The sequence below is a fragment of the Raphanus sativus genome, chromosome 8 (genome assembly GCF_000801105.2).
Source record: "Raphanus sativus cultivar WK10039 chromosome 8, ASM80110v3, whole genome shotgun sequence".
NCBI lineage: Eukaryota > Viridiplantae > Streptophyta > Magnoliopsida > Brassicales > Brassicaceae > Raphanus > Raphanus sativus.
Window position 1 is genome coordinate 20,161,742 of NC_079518.1, and position 27,068 is coordinate 20,188,809.

A 27,068-nucleotide genomic window follows, 5' to 3' on the forward strand; every position below is an offset into this window, starting at 1 on the left:
ATTTTTCATGTATTCAAAATATTTAATAATAAATTAAACAACAAAAAAAAAATATATATATATATATATATATTTATCTTTCTTATTAAAAATTATTAAAATTTTATGCTATAAATGGATAACACAAAAATTCATTTATAGTTTATAAGGTTATATATATTAAAATTTTTAATTATTCATTAAAGATATAAAATATATTACTCGATTTAACTTTTAAAAGAGTTCGAATACTAAAAAATCATTCGCAAATAATAGTATAGATATAATTGATCTCTACATAAATAATTTTTTTGATCAAAAATATAATTGATCCCTACATAAATAAATTTTTAATCAAAAAAATAAACTGTATCTTAGAGAATCAATGCCGATAAAAGTTACTATAAGAATAAACCTGGTTAATGCAATATTTATCTTCACTAAACTTTTTTTTCTTTTATTTTTCTTTCTTTGGCATTTTTACTCTCTTTCGTTCTACTAGAACAACAACTATCTCTTCCTCTTCCTCTCTTTAGTTTTATTTTATTTGTCAATGGAAATAACATACAATTGAATGTTCGCTAGGTTTCTCATTCGAATGATGCGAATTGAAAAAAAAAAACAGTTTCATCTTTTATTACGAGTTATCCAGTCCATCAAATACCTACTCAAAGCCTGTGGTCACTGTCTTCGACCTTTGATGCTAATTGTATGCACTTTGTATGTTTGTTAATTGGTTCTCTACGATCCATGCCTTTAGGTAATGCTTACAGGCTGTTTTGTTAAATATATTAAATAGAACTGATGACAAACATAATCAGAATCCTTAACTTATTTATCAGACAAGTGGAAGAGGTTAATTGAACCATATGGCTTTGCACAGCAATGAAGAGCTCGACACTAGCAGGTCTCTTAGCAACCCAGTTCCTTGAAAGCAGCTAATCGGTGCCACCAGCTTGTTTGGTAGTTAGATGTGATGTCCCATTGATGTCCATCATGGGACTATGCCTTGCCTCACTCTGGAGAAATGGGTTTCAAATCAGAGACGTTCAATTTTACAAACCATGAGCAATATCAGAATAGTCATTCACAGGCCAGTAAGCATGAAACCACACCGGGAGATGTTCCACACAAAAACAACTTTCTGTTCATCCATAAGATCCAAAACTACGGAACAACTCACTCACTTATGACGCACAAAAAGCTCTGGGGAGGTTAACAAAAGATCTGACAGAGTGTAGAGATGTCTCATTACACGATGCAAGTACAGCAAAATGTTCTGCTCTACAAATTAAGTTTTCAATTTTGTTAGCAAGTTTAGCAGAAAATACGTCATTTATCTTACTCTTACAATATCCTCGAACCATAAACCTTAAATGTTACTGTAAACCAGCTTGCTTACAGCTTAAAAAATTAGATCCACTAGAGAAAGAGAGACTCAGTAGTCAACATCAAACAGATCGGTTAAATCCATATTAGTTGAGATAAATAATAGCCTAACGTTGAATACATATCCTCTCCCAGATCAGTGATCAAAACAGCTCCAAAGTTATGAAACCTTGCACAATTAAACTGCATCATATATATTCCACAATTACGAGCTAAGAGGTTGTGGGTTTCTTAGCTAAGTTAATTAGATGATGCTTAGCCAAATGGTTCTAAAACTAGTCTCAAACCAAATATGTGGAAAAGTAAGATACACATGATCATTTCTGGTGTTGTTATTTCTTCAGCTGTCAATAAAAACCAATAGCTTTTGTATATCGATCTAATTCTCAGCACAAACAAGGTCTCCAATATTATTTTATTGAAAACAACAACAATATAGTACTGTCACTACATAGTGAAAACAAGAAAATAACAACCTCATAAGATCCATTCGTAATAATCCGCCAGCTTATCATCTGCTATTGTTGAGAATGGAACCCAAAGTACCCAAAACAGCAAAAGCAAGCAAAGGGCTAACATCAAGGGTATCAAAGACAGGAGGGATAATGTTCCTGAAGAGATTCAGATAAGGATCACAAAGATCTCTAATGGCGGAGAGAGGCTGACGATCCCAAGGAATGTTGGGGAACCAACTGAGCAAAACTCTAACCATCAGTACACCACTGTAGATATCAAGCCACTTGGACAAACCCGCCGCAACAACCGTCAACGGCGTGTTGAGATACCCGGCGGGACGGTCGCGAACCGCCGCGAAGAACAGCGGACCGGAGATTCGGAGAGATGCCTGGAACTGCGGGGATAAGGTTACGAAGGCGGCGGAGAGTTTGTGAATTAGGGATTTCGTTACGATTCCGGCGAGAATCGCGAGGGTTGTGATTGATTTGGTTGAGTCGGAGAAGGGGAATCGAGGAGAGGGATCGGTGGAGAGTGTGACGGCGGCGGAGACAATGGTTTTAGGGTTTCTGTGGGAGAGATTGAAGGTGGGTTTATGGGGAACAGAGAGGCGGAGAGGAGGATTACAGTGGTGGTTGATTGGAAGGAATCTAGGGTTCATGAGGATTGAGGAGCGAAGAGAGAGGATGTTGTTGGTGGTCGAAAAGAGAGCCATTGTCGTTGTTTGGAGCTGGAGAATGCTTTTTTTTCTTCTTTTTCTTTTTTTTTGTCAAAACTGTCGAATGCTGATATTTTTGTTTTGTTAACTAGGTTTTATAAAGCCTCATGGGCTAAAACCAATGAGTGAAAATTTAGTATTTTAAAAGCCCAACATCAAACCAACTTGCCACATGTATAAATATATTCGTAACATTCTACTTTGCGGTAGATTTAAATGAATTGATTTCACTATCTGATCATAAAAGATTTTATTACTCTCCAAGGCACATTTTGACTTTCATATAACAATATAAGACACATTCCACTTTAAGAACACTTTATAGGTGTTCAAAGACTTTAATGTCCTTGTAGTAAGTGAAACCAAACCGAATTTTTCTAAACCAAATCCTACCAATCCAACTTAAACCAACTCTCAACTCTAGAATTGTGATCATTCCTTCGTTTCACGATTCTCTCTCTCTCTTTCTCTTCCGACGATAACTGCGGAGATCTACTCCGAACCCTAATCCTCTTAGTCTCGCCGCTCTACACCTGCTTTCGCTCCTCTCTGTCGTAGATAAACTTGCGAAGGCGACTTCAGACATGTGAGGTAAAAATCCCTGATTAAACCTTCATCTGTGTTTATCTTGATCCAAACTTACTTGGACTCTTCTCCAAAAATCTTTTTTTTTGACGATTTTATAATCTTCCTGTTCATTTTATAATCTTCTTGTTTACTCCAAGTACATCTTTTTGTTTCTGGTTTCTGACACCTACCTTTCAGATCTACTCTTTTTTTGTGAAACAATTTTACATAATATCCAAGCGATTTGCCGTTGTTTTCTTTCCCAATTTAATCTTTGTTTTTTTTTTCAAATGAGATTCGCCGCTTCGTTTTTGATGTTCAGGTAATGCCGCATGCGGCGGATGTGAGTGGCGGAGGATGTGAAGAACTGGAAGCGGTGATGGCGGATGTGAGTGGCGGAGGATGTGAAGAACTGGAAGCGGTGATGGTGGATGCGGCAGAGCTTAGAACTGAGTTTTAGGTGAGGGCGGATGCAGCGGCGGAAAGCTTAATTAAGAGAGTGACAGAGGTAGGCTTGATGCTAAGAGAAGAGCTATTGGGATAGGAGGGGCGGACTTCAAAAGAGTGACAGAGAATCAGAGATTGGATTTCATTGTCTCGTCCACGGATGCCTTCAAAAGATGTAGCAATCAGATGGCGGAGAAGAGACTATGTGAAACAGAGTCTCTCATGTCACCGACATGGTTGTGGACCTTTTCAATGCTGCAATTCAGATTTATAAATGGTAGGAGCAGAACTCTAGTTCATTAGTGTTTGTTTTTTATTTTCAGTACTTATATATGTTTGAGTTTGTTCGTTATTTCAGTTCCTGGTTTTTGGTCTCTCATCAAATGACCCCTTAAATCAAAGTTCTGGGCTTTAGTCTTTCTCAAACCTTACCATCAAACGCTTGAATCCATGTTTGGATGTTTTCAGATAGTGAAATAATTGGTTCTCTAATTGTGTTTAAAAACAATTGTTTTTTTTTGTGCACAAAAACAATTGTTTCTTTCTTCGGTTTTTTGTGATCCTATGTAAATTTGATTATAGTTTTCTTAGTTTGTTTTGTCTGACATAATAATCCCCTCAAATTGAGAATTTTTGATGATGATATAATTTTTTCAATTCGTCTTGTTTGTATGTGTTCATTCCCTGTCCACAAATTTGAGAAACTTCCTTTTTTATTTGTGGATATGTTGACATCTACATCTGACATAACTTTTCTTCCCATCGGACCACCTCCTTCCACCGAAGCTAGCTGTTCACCACATACATGTTTCCCAGCGGATGGCTTAAAGCCTACTCCAAGCCAACACCACCCCCTAACACACTCTCCCTGACCACAATTTCTATGTCCACAACTCTACTGTCCACAAATCCCATGTCTATAACTCACCTGTCCACAACTCTCCTATCCACAACTAGGCTGAACATATTTCCTCGTCCCCAAAAACACTTATTTCTTTCTATCCTCTAGGAGAAGGAAACAAATCACAAATTAATAATCTAGAAACGTCATTGTCAAAATGAGCTGTCACTTACTTTAAGTTTCAAATAAGGTTGTTGGATTGGAAGTACACTTTAATCTAATGGCTGTAAAAAAAACACCTTTATCAACCAATAATTAGATAAAATGCAAACCAAACCGGTTTCCCTTTTGCAAACATCAAACCGACGCTAGTCTTCCCTTCCTCAAGAGAGGACATTAAAGTCCTATCACACACTACAAGACAAGATAAAGTGTCCCACAAGTTGAATGTGTCTCTTAGTGTAACCCAAACTCATAATGTGTCTTATAATGTAATCAACTCGTGTTCTTGAGTTCTGATCCGTGTCACGTAGACGTGTTCAAAACAGAAAATACATTATAATGTGTCTTATAATGTAATCAACTCATCATAAAATACTAACATTTTCGATCACACATACATAAAAAAAACTTCAAAGTTAAGCATATTTGAGATGAAAGAGTGTTCTTGAGGTCTGATCCGTGTCACGTAGACGTGTTCAAAACAGAAAACCCTGCCCCACTGTCTCCTTCCTACTCTCCGCAAGCGCGGGGATCGTAGACGTAGTTGTTGCTCTATCTTAATGTTTATGTGTTGTGGTGTTTGTGAAGTTTTTGTTTAGCCATAGTATTGATAAACATGCTAATTTTTTTTTCTGATGATGTTTTGTATTTGTTATGGTTTTATTTGCAAATAATAAGTATAATCCTGATACTGGAAATTAAATTTTTTTTTTGTTGGAAATGTTGATAAATGAAGAGAGTAGGTTGTAAGTGTTTGTTGGGGCTTTACCTGACAAAAATGCAGTGCAATATATTCTTTTGGAAGAAGAAAAAACTGAATGGTATGAATAGACCTATAAACCCAATTTGGAAGACAATGTAACTGAAAAGTTGGCGGTGATCTTGTGGCGTCTACCTGAAAAGAGAATTCTGAATTTTCTTATTGTGCATATTTGGTTGTGTTAGTTTGGTCGACGAATAGATATATTAAGTTAGGGCTTAGCTGTGTTAGTGAGAGTTGGTTAATTTTTCAACTTAAATGTGGATAACGCATCCAAGAAGCTTTGGCTAGAGAGACACTCTTTGTAAAGATAAAAAATGTGTAATGAAATATATTAATATTCATGCTTCAAAATCCATAACCAAAAATAAGTTTCTTAATGAATTTTATTTTGTAGTCATTTTTATTGATAAACTAATAATGTGACCCAATCTTTTTATTGGTAAACAGTCAAGCAAATGTATTATTACAGAAAACTAAATTAAATAAACAAAGCAAATTGAGATAAATACTGAACAAAAATATTCTACTAAGGGATACTCATCAAAATACCAGAAGACAATGATGATAATATCTTGTTAATTCAAACAATCAAATATGGAAGCCTTTGTACACAGTAGTGAAGCACATAAGATTATTAGGACTGGACTTACTCTCAGATCTTTTGGATTCCTTTCGATCACTTCAGTGTGATATATCACAACATCATAATACTCCTGCTCCTTGAAGAACTCAATACGTGTATAAACACAACATGATGTTCGTATAACTTGATCCACCAAGATTTAATTACAAAACCAAAATAACTTTCTCACCTCTCTTAGCCTCATCCAGCCTCTTTTTTATAAAATTAAAATAGTTGATTTTGTCGTATATATATTATTTAAATGATACATTATACAAATAGTATGTTATTTTTTATATTATTTGATGAATATAAAATATGTTTCATATAATTTAAATGTATTTCTAGATATGATTTTACTAAAAATTATCAAAAATATATTAAAGTGTTAAAAAAAAATAGAATCCTCATTGTGAATATAAAGAAAATAATTCAATGTTTTGCTAGCACTTATATGAATCTAATATTTATAAATTATTAATTTATAACTTTAACTGGGACTATATATTTACGAAGAGCAATCTCTAAAAGACTATTCACAAAAATGCATGTCGAAGTCATAACTATATGATACAGAAAATACTCTTATAAATTAATAATATTTGAAATATACTGTTTTACTAATTTATAGAATTATTATTTTAGAAAACCTTTTAAGATTTACTGTATATATATTAATTAAATTATAGAAAATCAATTTTATTATATTATTTGGTGTAAGAATTTATATGTTGTTTTAAATATAATTTTACTAAATATTATCAGAATACTGTAGAAACTCTATAAATTAACATTCTATAAATTAATAAAAACGATATATTAATAAATTTTGTGAGTCACTCAAGTCAATACAAAAGAGCAGAGGAACTTTTCAATGACAACTTCAAAGAAAAGTCATCTTCTCTTATGAATATCAGCTTACCCATCCCCACGTTAGATATGACAAATTGCAGAAACTATAATTTTCATCTATAGGATCTTGTGAATCACTATAACAGCTCTGTATATATATTCTTAGACAATGGCAACCTCCTCTAGTGGTGTCCTTTTGTTGCGCTTACGAAGTATAAATCAACTTGATTTTCTTTAAGCAACTTGTATCTACTTTAATGAACAGGTAAACGGTTGTTAAGTAGATATACTTACACTTTGATTTGGTTTCACTAAACAAAGCTCAATCAGAAACCTGACACAGTTCATAAGCATATATTTCCCAATCAGAAACCTGACACAGTTCACTTTTCTATTTCTCCAAAAGTGCCAGGCTTGTGGGTTCCATTTCTTGAGGCCAAGAGAATGCATCGATAACTCAGACCTTTGGAGGAAAGTTTCAGATCATAGAGATTGGTCTATGGGATTGTGTGCTTCGATGTCAACGTGTCGGATTCCAGGGACAAGCTCTTTGATCTATTTCTCTAACCGGTCAACTCTGCTTCCTAAAGCCGTTACAGCCTCCTCACCTGCAAAAATGAATGTAATCAGGTATAGTTTCTAGCTAGGTGCATAACACAATGACAAATCCTTATTAGGTATAGTTTCTAGTAGAGCTCGACCATGAACAGAAGGAGATTGGTACCGTGATGGGAACAGATATAAGCCTTGCGCCAGGAATAGATGTGATCTCCTGGTTTCAGTTCATCGTTAGAGATCATATCTTCTCTAGAAGAAAAAAAATGGAGGAGAAAAATTAGGCAAATGAGACCTGACCTTCAACGACCTCCATATAAAGGAGCCTGGAGAAGACATTTTCATCTTTAGAGATCTTATTTAGGTTCTCACCTGAGCTATAATACCACAATAAATGAAAATAATGTGATTCAGCTAAAGAACATACTTTTATTACAGCTCCCACTTGCATCAGCATAACTCAAAAGTAGAGTCTCGAAGATCTACCAAACTCCTTCACATCTTCAGTAGCGCTTTCTCTGGTAAGCAAAGAAATTCAGTGACTGCAACAACAACATAACTTGAGAAATGATCCATTCAAGATTCTGAAACATACCTTTGTAACGCTGTTTAAATAATTAAATAAAATCGCAACATAATATAGGGCTTGATATTCTGTGGATTGCCATAGCATAATTAATTCTATTCGACAACACAACCTAAACCTTACAAATAGAGATCGCCTTTAAGAACACAACTCGCTTCAAACTCTTTGGATGAATCAAATCTATAAAAATATTTGACGTTAAATAGCTGAATAATACTATTGGGATAATTTTAATGAAAAAAAAGAAGAGCAAAACCTGGTAGTTCTTTGTTGGTATGCAGTCAGAGAGTCGGAATTTAGGGTTACTTCAAAACCACTCAGCGAGTACACGGAGCCCTCCCTCAGACGATTCCGGAAAGTATCAACGCGGGTTGAACTGATGGTCCCTGGACAAGCATAGACTGAGAGACAAGAATGAAAAAATAGTAAGAATTTCTGGTTTATGAATATACAATGGCCAATAATAAGAACAGAAAGTCGTCGACTTTACCTGTTCATCGAGAGAAGCATGTCAATACTCATCAGCTCTCCACCTTTCTTGATATTCCGAGCTTCCCTCCCAAGACCTCAGTAGACGGACCTCAGACGTATTAGAGCAACGGCCTGCAGAAATCGGAGGGGCGTAATGATTCATCGCTTTTAGAAGACGTATTAATAGGTGGAGATTGGGTCGGTTACGTACACCGTTCCGTTTGGGAGCCGGAATTGATGAGAAAGAGTGGGAGGAATGGAGGAATGGGCTGAGAATACTGAGAAAGTAGCTTTGCCGATGGAGCCTTAGCTTGCTTCTTCCCTGCCTTCGACTTCTCACCATCCGTCACCACTTCGCCTAAACCCACATAGCGGCTTCAAGAGAGATCTCCATCACAGGCACATCAGTTAAAACATGTTTCTCCGCATCCATGGCTTGCGGATCAGAGGATCCAAGCTCCGGCTCTCCAGATTCCGATCCAGGATCCGAAACCAGTCCTTGATTATCAACCGGAATCGCTCGCTGACGAAGACTCGCCGGTGCTGCCACCGCCGCCTAGGTTATAAAAGAAAACAAAAAAAAAAACAGATTTGAAACCAAAAGAAAAAGAAACTCATATTTGGAGAAGAGGAAGATGAAGAGGGATCGCGAGTGATCTGGAAAAAAGAAAATATCGTCAAACTAATTTATTAGCCGTCGAGAAGAACAGAGATGCTATGGGCCAAAAAAATCAAAACACAACCTTAAACAGATGCTTAAGCCCAGACAAAAACACAGTCCATTAACTAAAATGTCACATAGGCAGGAGAGAAACTCGCTCATTATATTATAGATTATAGATTTGAGATGAAATAGTAAAAAGATGGCTGATCTATTCTGCAAGGCTAAAACATGAGAAAATATCATGTGATGATTGCATGGATTGTAAACAAGATTTTCGAACATTCAATAAATTAATGCACCGCCCGCACAAAATTGAACCTACATGCCGAGTGATCAATGAGAAAACCCATTAGCCGTAAACGGGTGGGTTTACAAGTGGTATCATATACAAACCCAAATGAGTGTGGAGTTCAATGTGGCTCACACTAACATGGATAAACGAGGAAGTTGCCTTTCGTGAGAAAGGATAAATTGTAACATCACAGTTTGTGGTATATAGAAATTCTTAAAAGAATAGATTTGACTATCTATATCATCAAAGTGCACTTACTTTTTCTGTCACCATATTCATAAAGAATTTCAGAGTCAAGTGTGATTAAACTAGAGTAACAGGAGGATGACTGACCTATCGGGAAGTGATTTGGAATATTGTGTAAATAAGGTCAAAGCACGGAAAAATGGCATGTGGTGATTGCATGATCAGTACGACTTTCAACATTCAAAAAAATTACCGCACTGCATGTCTCACGGATTAGGACCCACTAGCTGATTGAGAGATTGTGAGAGGCCCCTTAGCCGCGGACGGTTGGCCTTTACAATATCTACGCTACATTGCATTCAAGAAAGGATTGTTCAGGACATGTCTTTTTGTGCCACCACCACTTCAGTTGCATGTCGCATGCGTATATGTTATGAGACTGGCAAAATAAACAAAAAGAAGAAATAAAAGCATGTGAAAGTGAGTGTCGTACCTGATTATCTTGAAGAGTGTCGATCGACATTGATTAGACGTCGATCGTTACTCGCAGTGGGTGGTGTCGACCGACACCTGGTGGGTGTCGATCGTTTTTGGTACTCACGATCGGTAGTTTATTATGACAAGTACCAAATAACGAATTAATCAGGGAGGCGTTATAAAAGATACATGTAACACCCCCGATCCGGACTAAGTCAAAGTTGATTAGTTTGTCATGCACCAAACAAACACGAACAAGCAAAATGAACTAAAAGAATTTAGCCAGATCAAATATGCTAGTACCGTGCCCAAATATTCGAACTGAGGTTCCCATATCAAATCCGAAAGCTCAAGGTGAAATGTCTGAGAATGGATTCCTAGCGGTTTCAATTTAAGGCTTTGCAAATGAGTTTGAAACTGATAGTTGGTTTGTCCATACTAGGACTGATATCATATGAAACCAAATCATTAATTTTTCACAAACCCTTATTATTCATATAATATTTAGATTAAAACAACATCAAAAAATATAAAGGAACCACTTTCAAATTGATTGCTTATTACAATACATACTCCTTTGCAGATGACATGATTACAGTATGCCAGCATCCCTATTCCTTCGCAACCCAAGATATCCCTTTGGTTTCCTGCAGACAAAGATGTAATGATCCATCCCCCCTGCAAACAAAGATGTAATGATCCCCCCAATAAACCAATCAAGTAACCCAATCCTTCACTCCTCACGAGTTATTTGATCATAATTGAACTTCGAGGCTTTCCCCTTGTCATTGGTAATCAAACATCTCACTTATATCGGCTATAGATATAAAATCTAAAAAGACCGACTGAAGAGGCATAACCACCCACACCGACCCTAGTCATCTATCTTATTAAAACAGGAACATTACAATTTTTTCTAGATGGATTTTTAAAGGTGTACCTCATATATTTAAATTAAATGTCTCATTCTTTATATATAATACGTACCATAGTCTAACTTTGCATTGATGTATTTCTTTAAATACAGTTCTTCTTTTTGTCTATATTCCATATATGATTTTTACATTTATTACATGTCGATTTAGATAAGATATATACTAAAAATACTAAAAATATTAATTGTACTATAATTACCCTATACAATTCATTTTAAATTGATCAGTATACTTTCATTGGCCATATTAATTTTATTAGTACTAATAACATTAGGTAGATAAGTCATAGACATATACATAAAGATTCTTTATGACTATTCTTATAACTACGTTGGGCCTAATCTACTTTTTAAAACAAATAACACATAGCTTCATATATTGTATAGAAAATAGTAATATTGTATAGTATTATACTTATACAATAATACTAAAAACAAACCAAACTGAAATATAATATATATTGAAAACGCTTTGAACCATTACACACAAAATATATTAGACTTTAGAGATAAAATTCACTTTGAAATTACGTAAAAATTATTTTAAAAATTTAAATTTCGTAATGTACAAAAAACATAAGTTTTATATAAAATTTTGTGTTACAATAAAAAAACACAACTCGCGCTTGCAAAGTGTTATTTTTACATACGAAAGAAAGTTTTGATATTGTTCTTTAAACACAAAATTGAATTATACAAACTCGATACTACATAAAACTAAACAATATAGAATATATTTTAAAAATAAAACCCGTGCGGATGTGCATATGTTTATATAATATATAAATATATTATGTTACACATATTTTCATATAAATAATACCCCAATGTAAGTTTTGTATGATAAATGTTGAAAATACAAAATATATAGCACTATATATTTTAAATAATATAAAAAATCTACTTTACGTTATCATAAATTTTAAAAATCAGATTTAGTAATTAAACACATTGCTTATTTAAACACATTAGTACACATTGTTATTTATCAAAATTTTATATTAATACACATTGCGATCATATATAACATTTAGTAAGAACAAAGATAAAAAAGAAAATTGACTCCCGCTCGGTCGAGCGGGTCATGATCTAGTAAAGCCTTAAAAGGTCAACAAAAGAGGCATTTCATTTGTCATGCAGCCACACAGTCGAGGGTAACTAGCCTTATCACACATGTCTTTTCATCATGCACAAAACTAATTTTGGTAAGTTTTATCGCACATGTCTTTTCATCATGCACTAAAATAATTTTGGTAAGTTCACGACAAGGCACGACACTCAGGTAGAAAAATTGACTATCAAAAACTCCTCCTCAAGTATCGTACCCTCAAAGATCATTTCCAGCTGGAAGTCCGTGGTTTAAAGGATTTCCCCACTGTAACATACTCAAACATGTTATAACCTTCAAGCCGAAGCCCTCATGTAATCTAACAAGTATATACATCACAACATAAATATATCACATACTTGTTATACCCCTTGGCCCGAGGCCTGAACGATAATTATCATATATTTCTAAACGCAACAACCTGGCGATGCATCAGTCAATACTCTTGTTTTGGAGACGCTAACCACACACTGAAAAATCACAACCCATAACCGAGACTCACATGGGTGATTGAGTGGTTTAGACTTAGCACAATATTCTTATCAGCCTTTATCACCTTTATTTTGCCGTTGGTACAACTAAGAACTTTTATCGAACTAATTCTAGAACAAACAGATTCACAATGTTTCGTAAGTTGGAACTAAGATATAAATATAAATATAAATGAAAAACTAAAAGAAATTTAAAAGGAAATATAAAAATGGCTCGGGTGATTTTTTATGGTCGGGTTTTGGTGTGGAAATGAATTAAAGGGCAAAGGGTCTATAAATATTTATAGGTGAGGAAAATGAGTTCAGGGAAGCTTAAGGTCGTGGGTACCAAGCAGGAAGTGGTCAACCAATCATGTTGCGACATTATCAGCTTAAAGGAGGTCCAGTCATGGGGAGACATGTGTCCAGCTACTTGAAGGAGGAGAACAAGCAGCTGCATCATCCGGTATCTCTCGGACACACCCGACATGCCATAAACAGACCCAAATAAGCCACATTAGTTTAAAACGTCTCTTTTTCTGATGTAGATATTGATCGAAATGTTTCTCCTTGGCTAAAATCTTTCTTTCACAGACCTAAACACTTCTAAAATAATTATATGGTTATTTTCTCGACATCACTTGTGTCTTTCCATTCTAGCGTCTCAAAATCTTTTCTAAACTATCAAAGAAGCAATACCTCAACCAATGTAATTGATATTCTGGTGATCTCACTCAAATTATACTAAGGAGAGAATTACTCTTTTAAATAAGAGGATCAGTTGTAATACTTAAGGATTGCATCCACAGAGAACTCAGACACATAATAAATCCTAAAAGCAATAAATAAGCTAGGTCGAATGTTATAAATCAAAACAAGCGGTGGTGAACAAGTAATTTTTCAGATGAGTTGATTGGGGTTTTAGACAATATTGATAAAGAAGTTAAGCTTAGGGTTTCTATTCAAGATTTCATGATTATAGAAGTATGGATACTATGACTCATGCAAGATATATAAGAACTCAACAAAAGCAATGTCGATCAACTTCCGTATTTTTAGACTATCTATTGTCTAGATCTTCAACCTCAGCTTCCGCTTGTTGGTATTAAGAAAGTGTCGATCGATTACTCTATTGGAGTATTGATCGATACACCTTTCGCCGCGTCGACCAATTAGTCTATTTGACTATCGATCGATGCACTTCTAGAGAAGGTTTAAGATCGAGTTGAACTATGTTCACTAATATTCATAGACCAACTTCCGTATGTATCTAGCAACTTAGCTCAGAGAATCTATTCAGGGAGAAAACCAAGCTTCCGCTTGCACCTCCTATCCTAAGATCAAGTATATATTTAACTATTTTAGAAACAAACATTAAACACAGTTCTCATGATGAATATCTTTAGCAACTTAGCAATTCCATATTTTGGGCTAATCCCCTCATGTTCATATTTAATCCCCTCATGTTTACTCAGACATAGATAAGCAAAGCATAACAATGAATAAAGAAAACTGCATAGATAGAAACGTAGAAAGTAATGGAGTTCCAAGACAAATCTCTAAAGGAGTAATTCTCTTCTCTCCAACTATAAACCTGAAAACCTTTGTGAAAGAAAGCTATGAGAAGCGTTGAAAGTGTGTAAAGCGTGTGTGTTGCCAATACAACGACAGAGCACATAAATACATTCGGTTAAAACTCGTCAGGGGCATTCTTGTAATTTGGCATGATCTTTGGCTTTAAATCGGCTGTGACCAAATTGGGTTTATGTGCACTCGATGTGGATCGATATCACAGGATGTGGATCGATCGATATTAAACTCTCCTTGTCAACCCATATGTGTTGGTCGATGGTTAGCTCCGGTGAAATCTCTAAAGTACTCTGAAATGCTCCAAAATCTCCACTTTACTCCAAATGACTCTTGAACCTGTAAACATTGTAAATAGACTCCAAAACATAATTGTTATATATTAAAACACTTATATACCATGGTTGAAATAAGGTAAATTTTGTGGTTTATCAACTCCCCGAGACTTACTCTTTTGCTTGTCCTCAAGCAAAACAAACAATAGTCTTTCTGAAAGAGGTTTGAAAACAGTAGGGACTCACAAAGTTTAAAACTCATAATCACTCTATCAAATAAGTCCTAACTATAGAAGTATATTATACTATATCCTAGTCTAGCAACCAAATTCATCTAGCCAACAACTTAGCAAATCTTGTCTTTCAATCTCCTTTACAACCACCAAGTCTTATTCAAATCATTTACCTATAAAATTCTTATGAATCAAGCCTTAATGGTTGTAATCACCAAGTCATCTTCAAATTCTTTTCCTAATATATAATACATATATATGTTTTTGTCTTTTTCTTCTTCGTTTTTATATAAATACTATCAAATCTAGATTTCAAAAGAGAGAGAGAAAGGGTGATATATCTACACAAGACTTTACCTTCCAGACTTGTTTGAAGAATCCGATACCAATCCCCAAGACAAGCAATCAATGTCAAATTAGGTTGGAGGTCAGCTTTGGTTCCTTCAAACAATCTCAGCAAGTATGAATATAGTTGACAGGTTGATCCACTTTAGTATCTTTAGTAACCTTTGCAATAAGTAAATCTAAGAATAGTGCAAACGAGTAAAAATGAAAAGTTCATTGTCCCCTTCTTGACTCAATAAAAAATTTCTGAAAATATTTTAATAAGAATCATCAATAAACTAGACATCAGTAAACCTGCCCCCAGACTTAAATTACAGTATACCCAATGTAAATCTAGTCAGAGTTATTGAAAATAAATTCATCATAAGGACTAAGTGTTTAAGCAAGAACGATATACCTGACTGGAATGAGAATCGATCGATGGGTAGATGTGTCCGTCGATTCGTGGGCGGTTATGTAATGGCGATCGATATCAACTAGCTTATGTAATGGCGATCGATATCAACTAGCTTACGTCAGTCAATTTGAATGGCAGTCGTCTCATCTGGTTGATTTGTTTGATAACTGCAATGATAATGAAAACCAAAATAAATACTAGTGTAAAATGAAATACTAAAAAAATTATCTAATAGTGGGTTGCCTCCCACTCAGCGATTTGTTATAGTCATTTAGCTTGACTATGGTGGATAGATCGGCTAGTATGGTGAAAAGAAGTTACTTGTTGGAAAACAAGTATCCACATTTTATCTGCTCATTCTGAACCATGTAGCAATGAAGCTTCTTGTGGCGCCATCTCCTCTGGTCCATCTCTCATTCATCTTTGCTGCTGCATTTAAGATGATTTGTAGCCTCTCTCCAAGATTTTCAATGCTGAACTGATGCCTTCCAAGCTTATCATAGGTGTAATCTGATATAGTTCCTTCAGTTCCTCTTGCATTGAATCAAGCGTCTGTAGCTTATCTGTTATCAGCTTCTCTCGGTCTAATGCAGAACCGGCGTCGATCGATCGTAATGTTGGAATGTTGATCGATGCTGGTGTACCTATGTCGATCGATGTCGTGTGACCTGTGTCGATCGATGCTGATGTTTCAGGATGACTCGCGAGTTCTCTCTGAATAGCTTTGATTTCTTCTGCATTCTCTCTGTGCATGATTGTAAAGTACTTATGCTTCTGTTAACTGGGAACGAAATCTCATCATATCTCTCGTGGTGCCTCCCTTGTGCTCTGTAGAAGACATTGTAGATTTCTTCTACTATCTTATCAACCTCACTCTTGTATATGGATCTACTTTGTAGGTGTATTGGTGACGTCCATCATTTGAATTTGAACCTTCTGCTTGAAAATCAAGTTGTCTCTGAATGCTGTCAACTTCCTGTTGTAATGCATCTAGACGTAAAGTAACTCTATCCATCTTATCATGTAGTAGACTCCATCAAACTTGAAGGCAAATGATCTCACTTAATCTTCCAAGTCTGCGAGTCTCACGTCGATCAATGGTGCTGAGAGTATATCGATCGATTCTGATTCCTTCTGTCGAGACTCTTCCTTTTCGCGTAGCAAATCCAATTCCTTTGGCATAAACTCGCTCATTTTGGTTGTCCAGTTGATGTTTTTATTGAGTGTGCAGTAGATTTTATCAAGCTTCTTGAGAGCTTCTTCTTCCCATTTTTGAGCTCCTCTAATGCCTGAGAACATCTCATTGATTTCATCCTTATTGTATACCTCTGGTCATGCCTGGGGAATGGTGAGTAGCTCAACATGTTCTGGAAGACAGATATAGGTGTGCTCTGTAACTGTAGCTCTTTCCAGAACATCTCTGATGTGTTCCTTAGATATAAGAATGACTTTCTCATCAGTAACTTGTGCATATCTATGCTCATCTCTGTAGATACCATACTCATCACGTGCTTCCCATTTGAATTGTCTATTTCCAGATAGATCAAAGGCTCAGACTCCAGATTCTAAGTGCTTATCGGTCGATGGTGAGGCTTCACTGTCGATCGATTTCCTGATGGTATTGGTGGTCGATGGCCGGATGTCGATATCGATCGATGGCCTTCGTTGCTGTCGATCGATGGCTGAGTTCTCTATTTATTCAGATGAAATAATGTTGTGTCAACTCCATAGACTTATTCAAATGGTAGTTTTGATTATGTTATGTAGTCATCATCATGTGTTGCATTGAAAGGGCCATAACATCTCTTGTTGACTGTGTCTTTCAGATCATAGTAGTCATTTTCCCAACTATCTATCGAATCAATTGAAACAGTGTCGATCGATGCGGCATGGTGCTCATCGAATCGATTTTTGAGAGGTTTCAAAATGATGTTGTCTGGACTTGCCATTTTCTCATCTTTTTGTTTCCTGAAAGTACACAATTTATCCGGGATTAGATAACCATACTCTGATTCATATTGTGTTTTTACCTCATATAAGGATGGTAGATGGGCCGATCGATGCATATGTGCTAGTATCGATCGATTTTCCTTCGTTGATGTCGATCGTGTTGCCATTGATTGTGTCGATCGATGTTGCCTCCTTCGATGTGTGGGAATGAAGGTTGAATCTAGCTTCCTCCATGTGAAAACCTTGATTCTCAATGCCTTCCTCTCTTCTGTAGTCTTCATCATACTCATCACATCTGCTAATTGAGTAGTTACCATCTCTCTCCCTTGTTTCATCATTCGAATAATTGACTGTTGCTGAGTTTTGAGTGTTGAGGGCGAAACTCAGATAGCAATGGTTAGGAAGGGTGAATCCTTGGTCGGTATGAGCACTATCGATCGATGCATCCAGTGTGGTGCCGATCAATTTGGTGTGAGCGTGATCGAACGATGTCCTAAGTGACATACCGGTTGATTATTGATAATTTAGCAGCTCCTCGTAGTCAATCTGTTCTCTAAAGTGGCATGCTGCTATCAATCTATGGTTATCTTCGACATCAAACGCTGGTGCACTGTCGATCAATTGTTGTGATGGTACAATGAACGATTTGTTGTTGTGGTCATCGATCGATTCTTCAGAATCATCGTCAACACCACAATAGCAAGCGGCTACCAAACGTGGCTGAGTCTCTATCTCCATTGGTTGTGTCTTTGGCTTGACAACTTTCACTGGATCATAGTATGTATTTGGATTGATGAGAGTCAGGCAAAGCTGATTGGTCTTCATATCACAAACAGCTTTTGTGGTGGCTAAGAATGCTCTTCCAAGTAGTAGAGAAGAATTCTTGTTCATCTTATTCTCTAAAAATGGAAATCTACTGGAATTAGGGCATTACCAATCTACACTTTGAGATCTCTGACAATTCCTCCTGAATTTCTTATGGAACAATCCAAAAAAGCGAATGATTCCTGTGAAGGCTCCATCTTTAGACCTAATTGATCTGCCAAAGCATGTGATAATATGCTGACTGAAGAACCGGTATCGCATAGTGCACCTGGAATATGGACGGTTGGAGGTGATGAGATCATGTTGTGTTCTAGTCAAGGATCCAAGTTAGGTAAATTGAAGCACACGATCATTATTCTTCAGGCGAAAGTAGAATTCTTGACCAACCAAGTGGAATTGGTAACTCAGAAGGCTATGTTCACAGCTCACTGGGAACTTATTCACGAATTACTGGAAAAAAAGATTGAAAACTAGAGGCCTGAGAAGGAGTTTCGCTAATATAAACTGGTAATGGAGGTTGATGCTGATTTGTCATTGTAGTTTTCTTGTTTTTGATTTTGTCGTTAGTCCTTGATGACCCCTTGTTTTCTTGAAACATTATGATTTTCACTTTATGCGATGGATTTATCCTTCATAGTTTCATATTCTTGTTATGCCTATGTGGACTCATTTTTTCTTTATGCCTTCAAAGTGTTTTATGTCTATCTATTTGGTTTTCTTTTCAGGATCCTCTTAAAACAGGAGACATTGTATTTTAGTCATGCGTTGGAAAGAAACTAGACACCGTATCCTTCTTTTAGACATTGTATTTTAGTCATGTGTCGGGAAGAGACTAGACACCTTATCCTTCTTTTTTAAGAAACAAATCAGACCTCGGGAAAGTATCCCAATCTTGCGAAGTGAGACTATTGTAGTAGATGGTAGATGACCAGGTTTTTCACCCTCTTTGGGGCTTGGAGACTATGAATTTCCAGTATTACCTTGAGGTATCAAAGTATGTCACGTAGGAACTTGGAGTTCATGTTATTCCTCTTTCGAGTCCGTAGGTTTGAAGAGATTCATATTTTGATCTAAGAAGATCTATATATTTTAACCTTGGGAACCGGAAATTTCTAAAGAATTTCTTTTCATGACCTAAAGGTGTATTATTAGTTTCCACTTTAATATGGGGGCTGTATAAAATTTTATCGGATATGAACCCAGAGGTTATATTTGTTTTGATCTCAAACCTGAAAGATGTATTGACTCGTGTGACATTGTTCTCGGTCCCCTTGAGGTAGACCACTGCCAATTTCTATTAGATGTTGCGTTTTGCCACTTGGAAGTAGGCAACTATCAATATCTTATATTTACCTTAACGAAACTGGTTTTCCTACTGCACTTTTTGTCAAAATAACTCATGGTTATATTAGATAAAAAGAGTATGCTGACGTAAAGCATAAATGACAGGAGTTAGATAGATAAAATACCAAAGCATTTAAGTATTGGTTTTGAAAGCTGTAGTAACATGATCTTGGGATCGTTTTAAAAAAATAGTAGGTTTTGAGATGCAAGACATTCTATCTATTGGGTTGAGTCTTGTTGTACATGTCTTTCAGTTTGAATAATCCTACTCCCCCGCATCTTGATCACATTGTATGATCCTTCCCATCCCAAAGTCAGTTTCCTGTTGACTTGACCCTGGTGTTATCAAATATTCGTCGAAGGATCCAATTTCCTTGCTGGAAAATTATGGTTCAGGCCAATTTTTTCATATCCAACCCATAGCTATGGCCGAACCAGTTAATTCGAAGACCTATAAATAACTGGTTTGGATTTAACAAAAACTCAGTAAATGAAAAATCCAAAACAAAATTGGCAGAAACAAAAAAACTTTGGTACTAACCCGTGATCCGACACCGGTTCACCTGGTAAAGCACTGTAAAACTGTTAAAATATTGATAAAAGTATTGATTAAACTTTTCATACACATTATATTTTACTACTACAAAGATTGAATAAACAACAAGATTTGTGATAATAGACATTTGGAAAAATTTATACTATGTCATTCGAAGAAAATGGTAATAAATATACCAAATTTTATTGATCTAACAGTACTAAACTGTTATTTTATTTTTATTGATTTTTTTATAAGTCTAGTATTTTTATTTATTTAAGATTTAAAAGGCAATTTCTAAATAGTTTCTTTAATTATCTTTTATCCTATTTTTGCTCAAAATTCTTATTTGGTATGAAAAATAATCAAAGTAAATTATTTTTATGGTAGATGAAAGTTTAATATTTAGTTATACTTTGTAAATAAATTTTCACTACAAAAAGGTTAGTTTATATAAGTTTTTTTTTTTGTAAACTTTTAAAAAGGTTAGTTTAAATAAGTTATTTTGATATTTGTATTAGTTATAAATGACGTAGATACATTTTTAGATTGCTAAATAAAGTACTTACTTTTTGGTGATGCATATACAGTTTGTATCATTTTGTTTAAAACTGGTGTAAAAGATAGCAAATGTTTCCATAGATTGTTTGATGTGATGTTAGCATGTGTCCATTGTTAAAAATGATTGTTACCACTTACATCGTTTGTTCTAAATGATGTTTGTATTAGTATTGATATAAAATTAATATCAATTTATAGAAATGATGTTAATAGTCGTATCACTTAGTGCAAACAATTTAACATATTTATATCATTTGTATATAATTGATGTTAATCTCATACCAATTTCAAAAATAATTTTAACAATTGTATCATTTACATAAACCGATCAAAAATATTGTTATCACTTTAAAATAAATTATTATATATTTATTAGTTTTAATAAATGATTCTAATATTATTTTTATTTACATATTCATAATATACATTAATATAAATGGATTTTGTATTTTAATAATTAAAGGTATATACAAAATAAAAAATAATAATTAGCTAAAAATCTAAATTAGTAATTAAAATATTAAAAAGCAAATTACATAGTTATTCCATACTGCAAATTTATACAACATAAATAATTCAAAGTTGCTGAACTACATAAATAGTTGTTCCTTTTTGAACCGCTTCTCATCGGAAGAGAGAAGAAGAATAATATGAACGAGCTAGAGAGAGGAGGAGTGGAGTGGAGTGGAGTGGAGTGGAGTGGAGTGGAGAGAGAGAGGGAGAGCTAGAATTACAAACGTACCAACTCTAGTTCCCTCATGTGATCTTTTCTTGACGTATGTCTCAAAAATGGACCACATGACCATGTGATTCTCCCTATGGTTTTTATTTTTAAACACTTATGTAAAACCACCACCCACCCTATTATCATCATCAGCAGTATCATCATCAACACGAACCCCAACATAAACTCCAAACGATTCTATTATCCCATGCACACCGTAGAAAGAACACCGGCGAAAATATGGCTATTAAGTAAAGTGTCTTACTAATAGAAATATTTAAGCAAGAAATATTAATGAGTTTTAAAAAAATATATATATATTAATGAGTTATTCTTCATTTTTTCCCTTTATGATGTTTTTGGTTAATGCACATATATTCAGAACCTAGATAACCTTGCATTAAAAAATATCAGTTAAAACAGTTTGACGAAAAAAGCAATACACTGCCATAATACAGTATTAAAATTAATTTTGCATCGAAACTTTTTAAAAATTAACCAATACCGAAGAAAAAACTGTACGCCATCTTATAATATGAGAAGGATGGAGTATAATTTTGACCAAAACATCTCATTCAAAAAACAAAATGCAATTAAGCCGATACAAAACAAGTGCAAAAAGAAGAGATTATCTGTTTACCAAAAAAAAAGAAGAAGAGATTATCATTATTATCTATGACAAACGCATCTGTAATGGTAAGCACTGTTGATAGGATCATTGCCTTCGACGGGGACTTGTTCAGCTCTGCATTTGTATCTGCATCCTCTGCATTCGTTGTAAGTACAAGTTGGTGCCGTCGACCCAATCATACGCCTCCTTGAGAACTGTGTGAAAAGATTGTAACATACGCTCTACAATATTAATACAACTAAATCATCTATCATCGCTTGTTTCCTTGTAGTAGTTACTAATAGACAACAATTCTCTCATTATGAATATACCGGGAGATGGACTTGTCGGGGAAGTGAAAGCTTATCGTCGATAGAACGAGCTTTTGAAGCTGATTCATAAGTACACGAACAAGAGAATTTCAAAAGAAAAAGAAAAACTATTGTTAGGCGTCTTGATGTGGATTCAATAGATTATAATTAAAAATATTTATAGAATATGCAGGAGATGTGTTGAAACTACAAGACCTTGGACTACAAAATTTCCAAGAAGCAAACCGAATAGAAGAAAGAAGAAGGATATGCATCGTAGCTTCATGTTTCTCCTTTCATGCTTCATCTTGTTCCTCTTCTTCTTGCTTTATCGTATGGACCAAATGTTTTGGAGAGAGATAAGTTTAGCTACTTGGCTGTAAGTTTTGTCTTCTACTTATCATATAATGGTGAGTTTGCGAACACGTAGAGATAAGAATCAGAAAATACAGAGAATGAAGTATTCACTTTTACCCCCGCTAAATTTTAAATGAGAAGTAAAAAACATATTTAACAACTACACTGTTTGCCGGGTCGTTCGTAGCCAAGTGGTTACTGAGCTCTGCCTTCGGGCCCTGGCGTGAGGGGTTCGACCCCTCCCTACCTCAGTTTGAGGATTAAAGGTCCAAAGTGACCAAAGTTGACAAAAAAAAAAAAAACAACTACACTGTTTTTGGATGAAATATAAAATAAATCATAATTAGAAAGAATTAAGATTTTGGTCATTAATTTACAAATTAATGAGTAAGCAATTTACAAATATTAATGAGTAAACACAGATATTTCAGCATTAGCCTAAATATTGCTTAGTGTTTTGTTTTTTAGCACATCATAATTGGCTTCTCATGTATGTTTTCTATGCTCTTGTCTCCTTACCTTATCTCTTTTTTATTTAACATATATTTATTAGAAATTAGCTCGCCAGCAGCTCATCAGGAGTATGCCTTAGAAGTGAAATCAGCCCTTTATCATGTAGATATTAACTTTTCTAATCGGGTAAAACAGAATTTACCCAATTTGGATGGATCGACGTGGATTCCTTAGAGGATACCAATAGAACTATGATGAATGTAAGATATGAACAACCTTGTCCTATATTCTTGATCCTTCATCAAAAGTTATCTTGTTCTATTGACCTTTCAAATTGGCGAGCTGTTCAGTCAGACATATAGACCATAAACTCTACACAGCCCAACAGAGATACTATAGTGGCCAAAACCCACTTGAAAAATATTATTGGGTCTCTCATAAAACATGAAACCTAAGATCGGAAGTAATTTCTCCCCGTTTAGGTGGATTTTATGGCGGGTTCTAAACCGGACTGGTTAAGGAGTTTTCAGACTTATGTATGGGCAGACAACCAGGTAAGGTAAGTTTTCTAGTCATTCATGATTTTTCCTACGCTAGCCTAGTTGCAACGGAATTTAGATGCATTCATACTTAGGGTCTAACTGGTGACCAAGGAATACAAGAAAATACTGCATTCCTTATTGTTCCTAATTATTTTTACCATTTATATGGGATGGTTTTCCTTTCCATTCCTTGTTATTCCTTTTATTTTAAAGGAACATAGAATAAATTTATTCCTCACCAAAATTGATAAGGAATTTCATTCCTTTAATTTTGTTCCTCTGCAGTTTTTCCTTTTTATTCCTAATGTTCCTTTAATGGTCACCAGTTACACCTTTAAAGTCATCAAACCAGAAGATAGCACTCGCTTTTGATTCCTGAATAAGTGGTTCTCCCTTGTCTAGAAAAAGTCCTCTAACATTTCAGGTTATAAAAATTGGTTTGGTATGCTTGGTTTAATTATTTTTCTGGGTAAGGTGAAGCGATATATACATTTAGGTATATGTGATCTCCAGACATAGTCTCATATGTCCTTACTGAAGGAAAACAAATCCACTATATCCTCCTATAATCTAAACTAGAGATTGACCCGCACTCCCGTGCGGATATTGATTTTTACATTTTTATACATCAATATTTATTTTTTATAATTAGTGTTATATATTTTAGATGTGTCGTAATATAACTAAATATATTCAAAAGACGTAAACCGAAACATGTAATATAGTTATTTTTGGTACAAATATCCAAGCCCGTTTTAGATACATTGTTTATTTAGATATTTTTAGATTTCTATACATCAAAACCAAACTCATCCAGACCAAGAAGGACTCAACTCAAAACCCACACATAAATTTTTAATATTCAAGCTGGACCTAATTTTAAAAAAATTGATACAAAAAACAACATGTATCTAAATGGATAGCCAATGTTCATGCCTAACTGATTTCGTAAAAATGACTCTATCTGTGTGTTTGGCTAAATTATATCAAATAGAAAGAGTTTTTTTTTTTATTTAGTCAAATAATTATATTAAATGAAAAATTAAGTGACAATAAATGTAACACTTTTTATTTTTTATTTAAATTATTATTTTATTCACAAATACATGTCTTTGAATAATGTTTTTGATTACATTATTTTCCACCGACTGAAACTAAAATAAAAAAAAATGTTTTACCAAAACAAACTAAAACGAACGTCTAACCATATATAAAACCTAGTTATTTACATTTTTGATTTTATAATTGCCACAAAATCTATATTGATTAACTAATAAATAAAAATCTGCGCTATTATCATTATGGTAATATAACTAATGATGTTAATTATCGTAAAGGTAATATAATTAATGAAATTGTTAAGCTAAGTGAAATATGGAAATGCAATAAATGTAATATTATTATCAATGTTTCCAAACAACTTTTATTTAGAGAACTACTATCCATGTTCCCAAACAGTACTAAAATGTACTTCAATTTTAATAATATAGATATCTCTTCTTTCTCATTAAAGCAAGAAAATTGAAAGTTTAACCCCATCCATTTTTTAAAAACGATAATAAAAATTATGCATGAGCTCAAACGGTGAACACTCACACTCGAAGCAACCTCGAGTGTGATTTCTCAAGCTCCGACAGACGACGTTTCCTTCCTCCCAGCTTGAGAGATCCATCAGTTCCTTGTTCCTTCCTCCACCATAGAAGAGTCTATCACTGTGATTTCTTCCGTCATAAATTGTCGAGCTTCAAATCTGTATGGTGAACGTAATGATTTATAGTCTAGCCAATCTCGGGAATGAAGTGGGAAATCGTATTTGATTAGATCTGGTTATGCAAATCTTATCTACTCTATTAATTTCTTTTTGACATCAATTAAACGAAGAAACGAGACCTACCGGTTCAGATAACCAAACCAGAGGGGTGGAATCAATATAAATCATAACTGAATGAGAACTCCTCACACCACATGCAAAGTTTTCCACCATAATGTTTTGTGCTCTACAAATATGCCTGATCCGAAAGTTGGGGAAGAAAGTTTCAATGCGTCGATTCTTCCATATGTGTAGAAAAAACAGGCCATTTTTCAGGTGACGACACTATCTTCACCAAATGAGAACAATCTATCGTGAATACTACTATATCAGGAAATTGGAGGCTTTTCATGCATTTCATTGCCAAGATCAGAGATTCACACTCAGCATGTAGAAGTGATCGACTACGTCGCATATTCATCGCTCCCATCCTCACTTAAGTCAAACCTACTTTTTGACAATAACATCCTTGTCCAGTGTATATATCTTCCTCTCTCCATGCACCATCAACATAACAAACTCTAGTATTTACCAGTGATTGGCAACTAAAAATAGTTTGAGTGACTCCACGTTGTTCAGTCACCAATAATTGTGCCTCAGCCCACGACGCTGCTTCCACTTCTGCAATACAAAAAATTTCCTTTGGATTTCCAATCTTATTCTTATAAATCTTTTCATTTCTGGTTGTTTTTAAATATACCACAATATCCATGGAAAGTACCTAAAATCACCATCCTTCGGAAGCATCCAAAAAATATTCCATGATGGTAAAGACAGAAGACGATGGGAAGATGCACGGAGGGAAATAATCCTGGATAACACTCATGTTTATGGTGCGGGTGGACATTCAAATAGTACATGGTTAGTTGACTCCTCGTCTGCCCCACAAATACTGCACCTTAAGTCACAATCAATCCCACGTGTCTTAAGGTTCTTCGCCACTGGTAGCGTACCGACGTACCGATAATATATGCCATACAAAATGTCCACTCTATTAATTTAGAGTCGTACTTTTATCTATTGAAATAAATATATTTATTGATTTAGATTTTTTGGAGCTATTCACATTTTATTAGATATAAATATATTTATTAATATGGATTTTTGGAAAAAAAAAATTATAGTCTTATTTTATAACGAAATTTATCTCCATGTGTTATTTATAATTTCGGAGAGTGTATTTTATTCACTAAGTAGAGAGTTTATTAAGGACAATTTAGTTATGGATAAAAATCAACCTAACATTAAGGGTCCTAATTTTATGTAGGTTTTATGTGTATTAGCCAGCCTTATGTTATTCCTTGCTATATCAAAACATATACATGAGATAAAACAGAAATATTAAATTCTAGCCATACAATAAACCGGCAATCAATATGATTTTAATCGAGAGAAAACATACCAGAAGCAAACTATCATTTCTCTACCACGTTTCTTGCATAGTGGTGTAGACTGAATGTGTTGATCAAGGTTAAGTCCGGTATGAAAACTCGATCAGTTGGGTTCCGTTAAGATACCAAGAAGCAAAATTAGTTCTGGGTTAAGAACTTTGAAGATTCCAAAATCACGATCCTAACAGTTAGGATGGATTGCAAAGAATATGGAAAGAAGAT

The 27,068-nt window shown here is 34.7% G+C and overlaps 2 protein-coding genes and 1 long non-coding RNA gene across 17 annotated transcripts; all 3 read right to left on the minus strand.

Moving 5' to 3' along the window:
- Positions 1–1,719: 1,719 nt before the first annotated feature.
- Positions 1,720–2,611, minus strand: LOC108819235 (ylmG homolog protein 1-2, chloroplastic). Its single transcript, XM_018592236.2, has one exon. The coding sequence runs from the start codon at positions 2,534–2,536 to the stop codon at positions 1,880–1,882; it is 657 nt and encodes a 218-aa protein (XP_018447738.1). The 5' UTR covers positions 2,537–2,611; the 3' UTR covers positions 1,720–1,879.
- Positions 2,612–7,066: 4,455 nt separating this feature from the next.
- On the minus strand, positions 7,067–9,162 carry LOC108823019 (uncharacterized). 14 transcript variants are annotated; one of them, XR_008937863.1, is made up of 7 exons: positions 8,677–9,160; positions 8,485–8,597; positions 8,251–8,395; positions 8,004–8,174; positions 7,836–7,926; positions 7,578–7,753; positions 7,067–7,461 (listed from the first exon to the last, which is right to left on the minus strand). It is a non-coding gene; the product is annotated as an uncharacterized LOC108823019 (long non-coding RNA). The 14 variants fall into 14 exon arrangements; XR_008937862.1 differs by having other exon boundaries at positions 7,578–7,734; positions 8,677–9,159; XR_001945009.2 differs by having other exon boundaries at positions 7,555–7,625; positions 7,709–7,734; positions 7,836–8,174; positions 8,677–9,159.
- Positions 9,163–21,874: 12,712 nt separating this feature from the next.
- On the minus strand, positions 21,875–22,706 carry LOC108820912 (EPIDERMAL PATTERNING FACTOR-like protein 9). 2 transcript variants are annotated; one of them, XM_018593943.2, is made up of 3 exons: positions 22,510–22,706; positions 22,315–22,373; positions 21,875–22,224 (listed from the first exon to the last, which is right to left on the minus strand). In XM_018593943.2, exons 1-3 carry the CDS (start codon positions 22,598–22,600, stop codon positions 22,042–22,044), a joined length of 333 nt encoding a protein of 110 aa, XP_018449445.1. In that variant the 5' UTR covers positions 22,601–22,706; the 3' UTR covers positions 21,875–22,041. The 2 variants fall into 2 exon arrangements, with proteins under 2 accessions (XP_018449445.1, XP_018449446.1); XM_018593944.2 differs by having other exon boundaries at positions 21,918–22,197; positions 22,510–22,701.
- Between the last annotated feature and the right edge of the window lie 4,362 nt (positions 22,707–27,068).

Bases quoted from the DNA above. Each gene is read 5' to 3' on its own strand.
- LOC108819235 (XM_018592236.2), bottom strand. From the start codon at position 2,536: ATGGCTCTCTTTTCGACCACCAACAACATCCTCTCTCTTCGCTCCTCA.
- LOC108820912 (XM_018593943.2), bottom strand. From the start codon at position 22,600: ATGAAGCATGAAAGGAGAAACATGAAGCTACGATGCATATCCTTCTTC. The intron at 22,374-22,509 runs GTCTTGTAGTTT...CTTATGAATCAG, and splicing joins TGGAAATTTTGTAGTCCAAG to CTTCAAAAGCTCGTTCTATC. The intron at 22,225-22,314 runs GTATATTCATAA...TTAATATTGTAG, and splicing joins CCCGACAAGTCCATCTCCCG to AGCGTATGTTACAATCTTTT.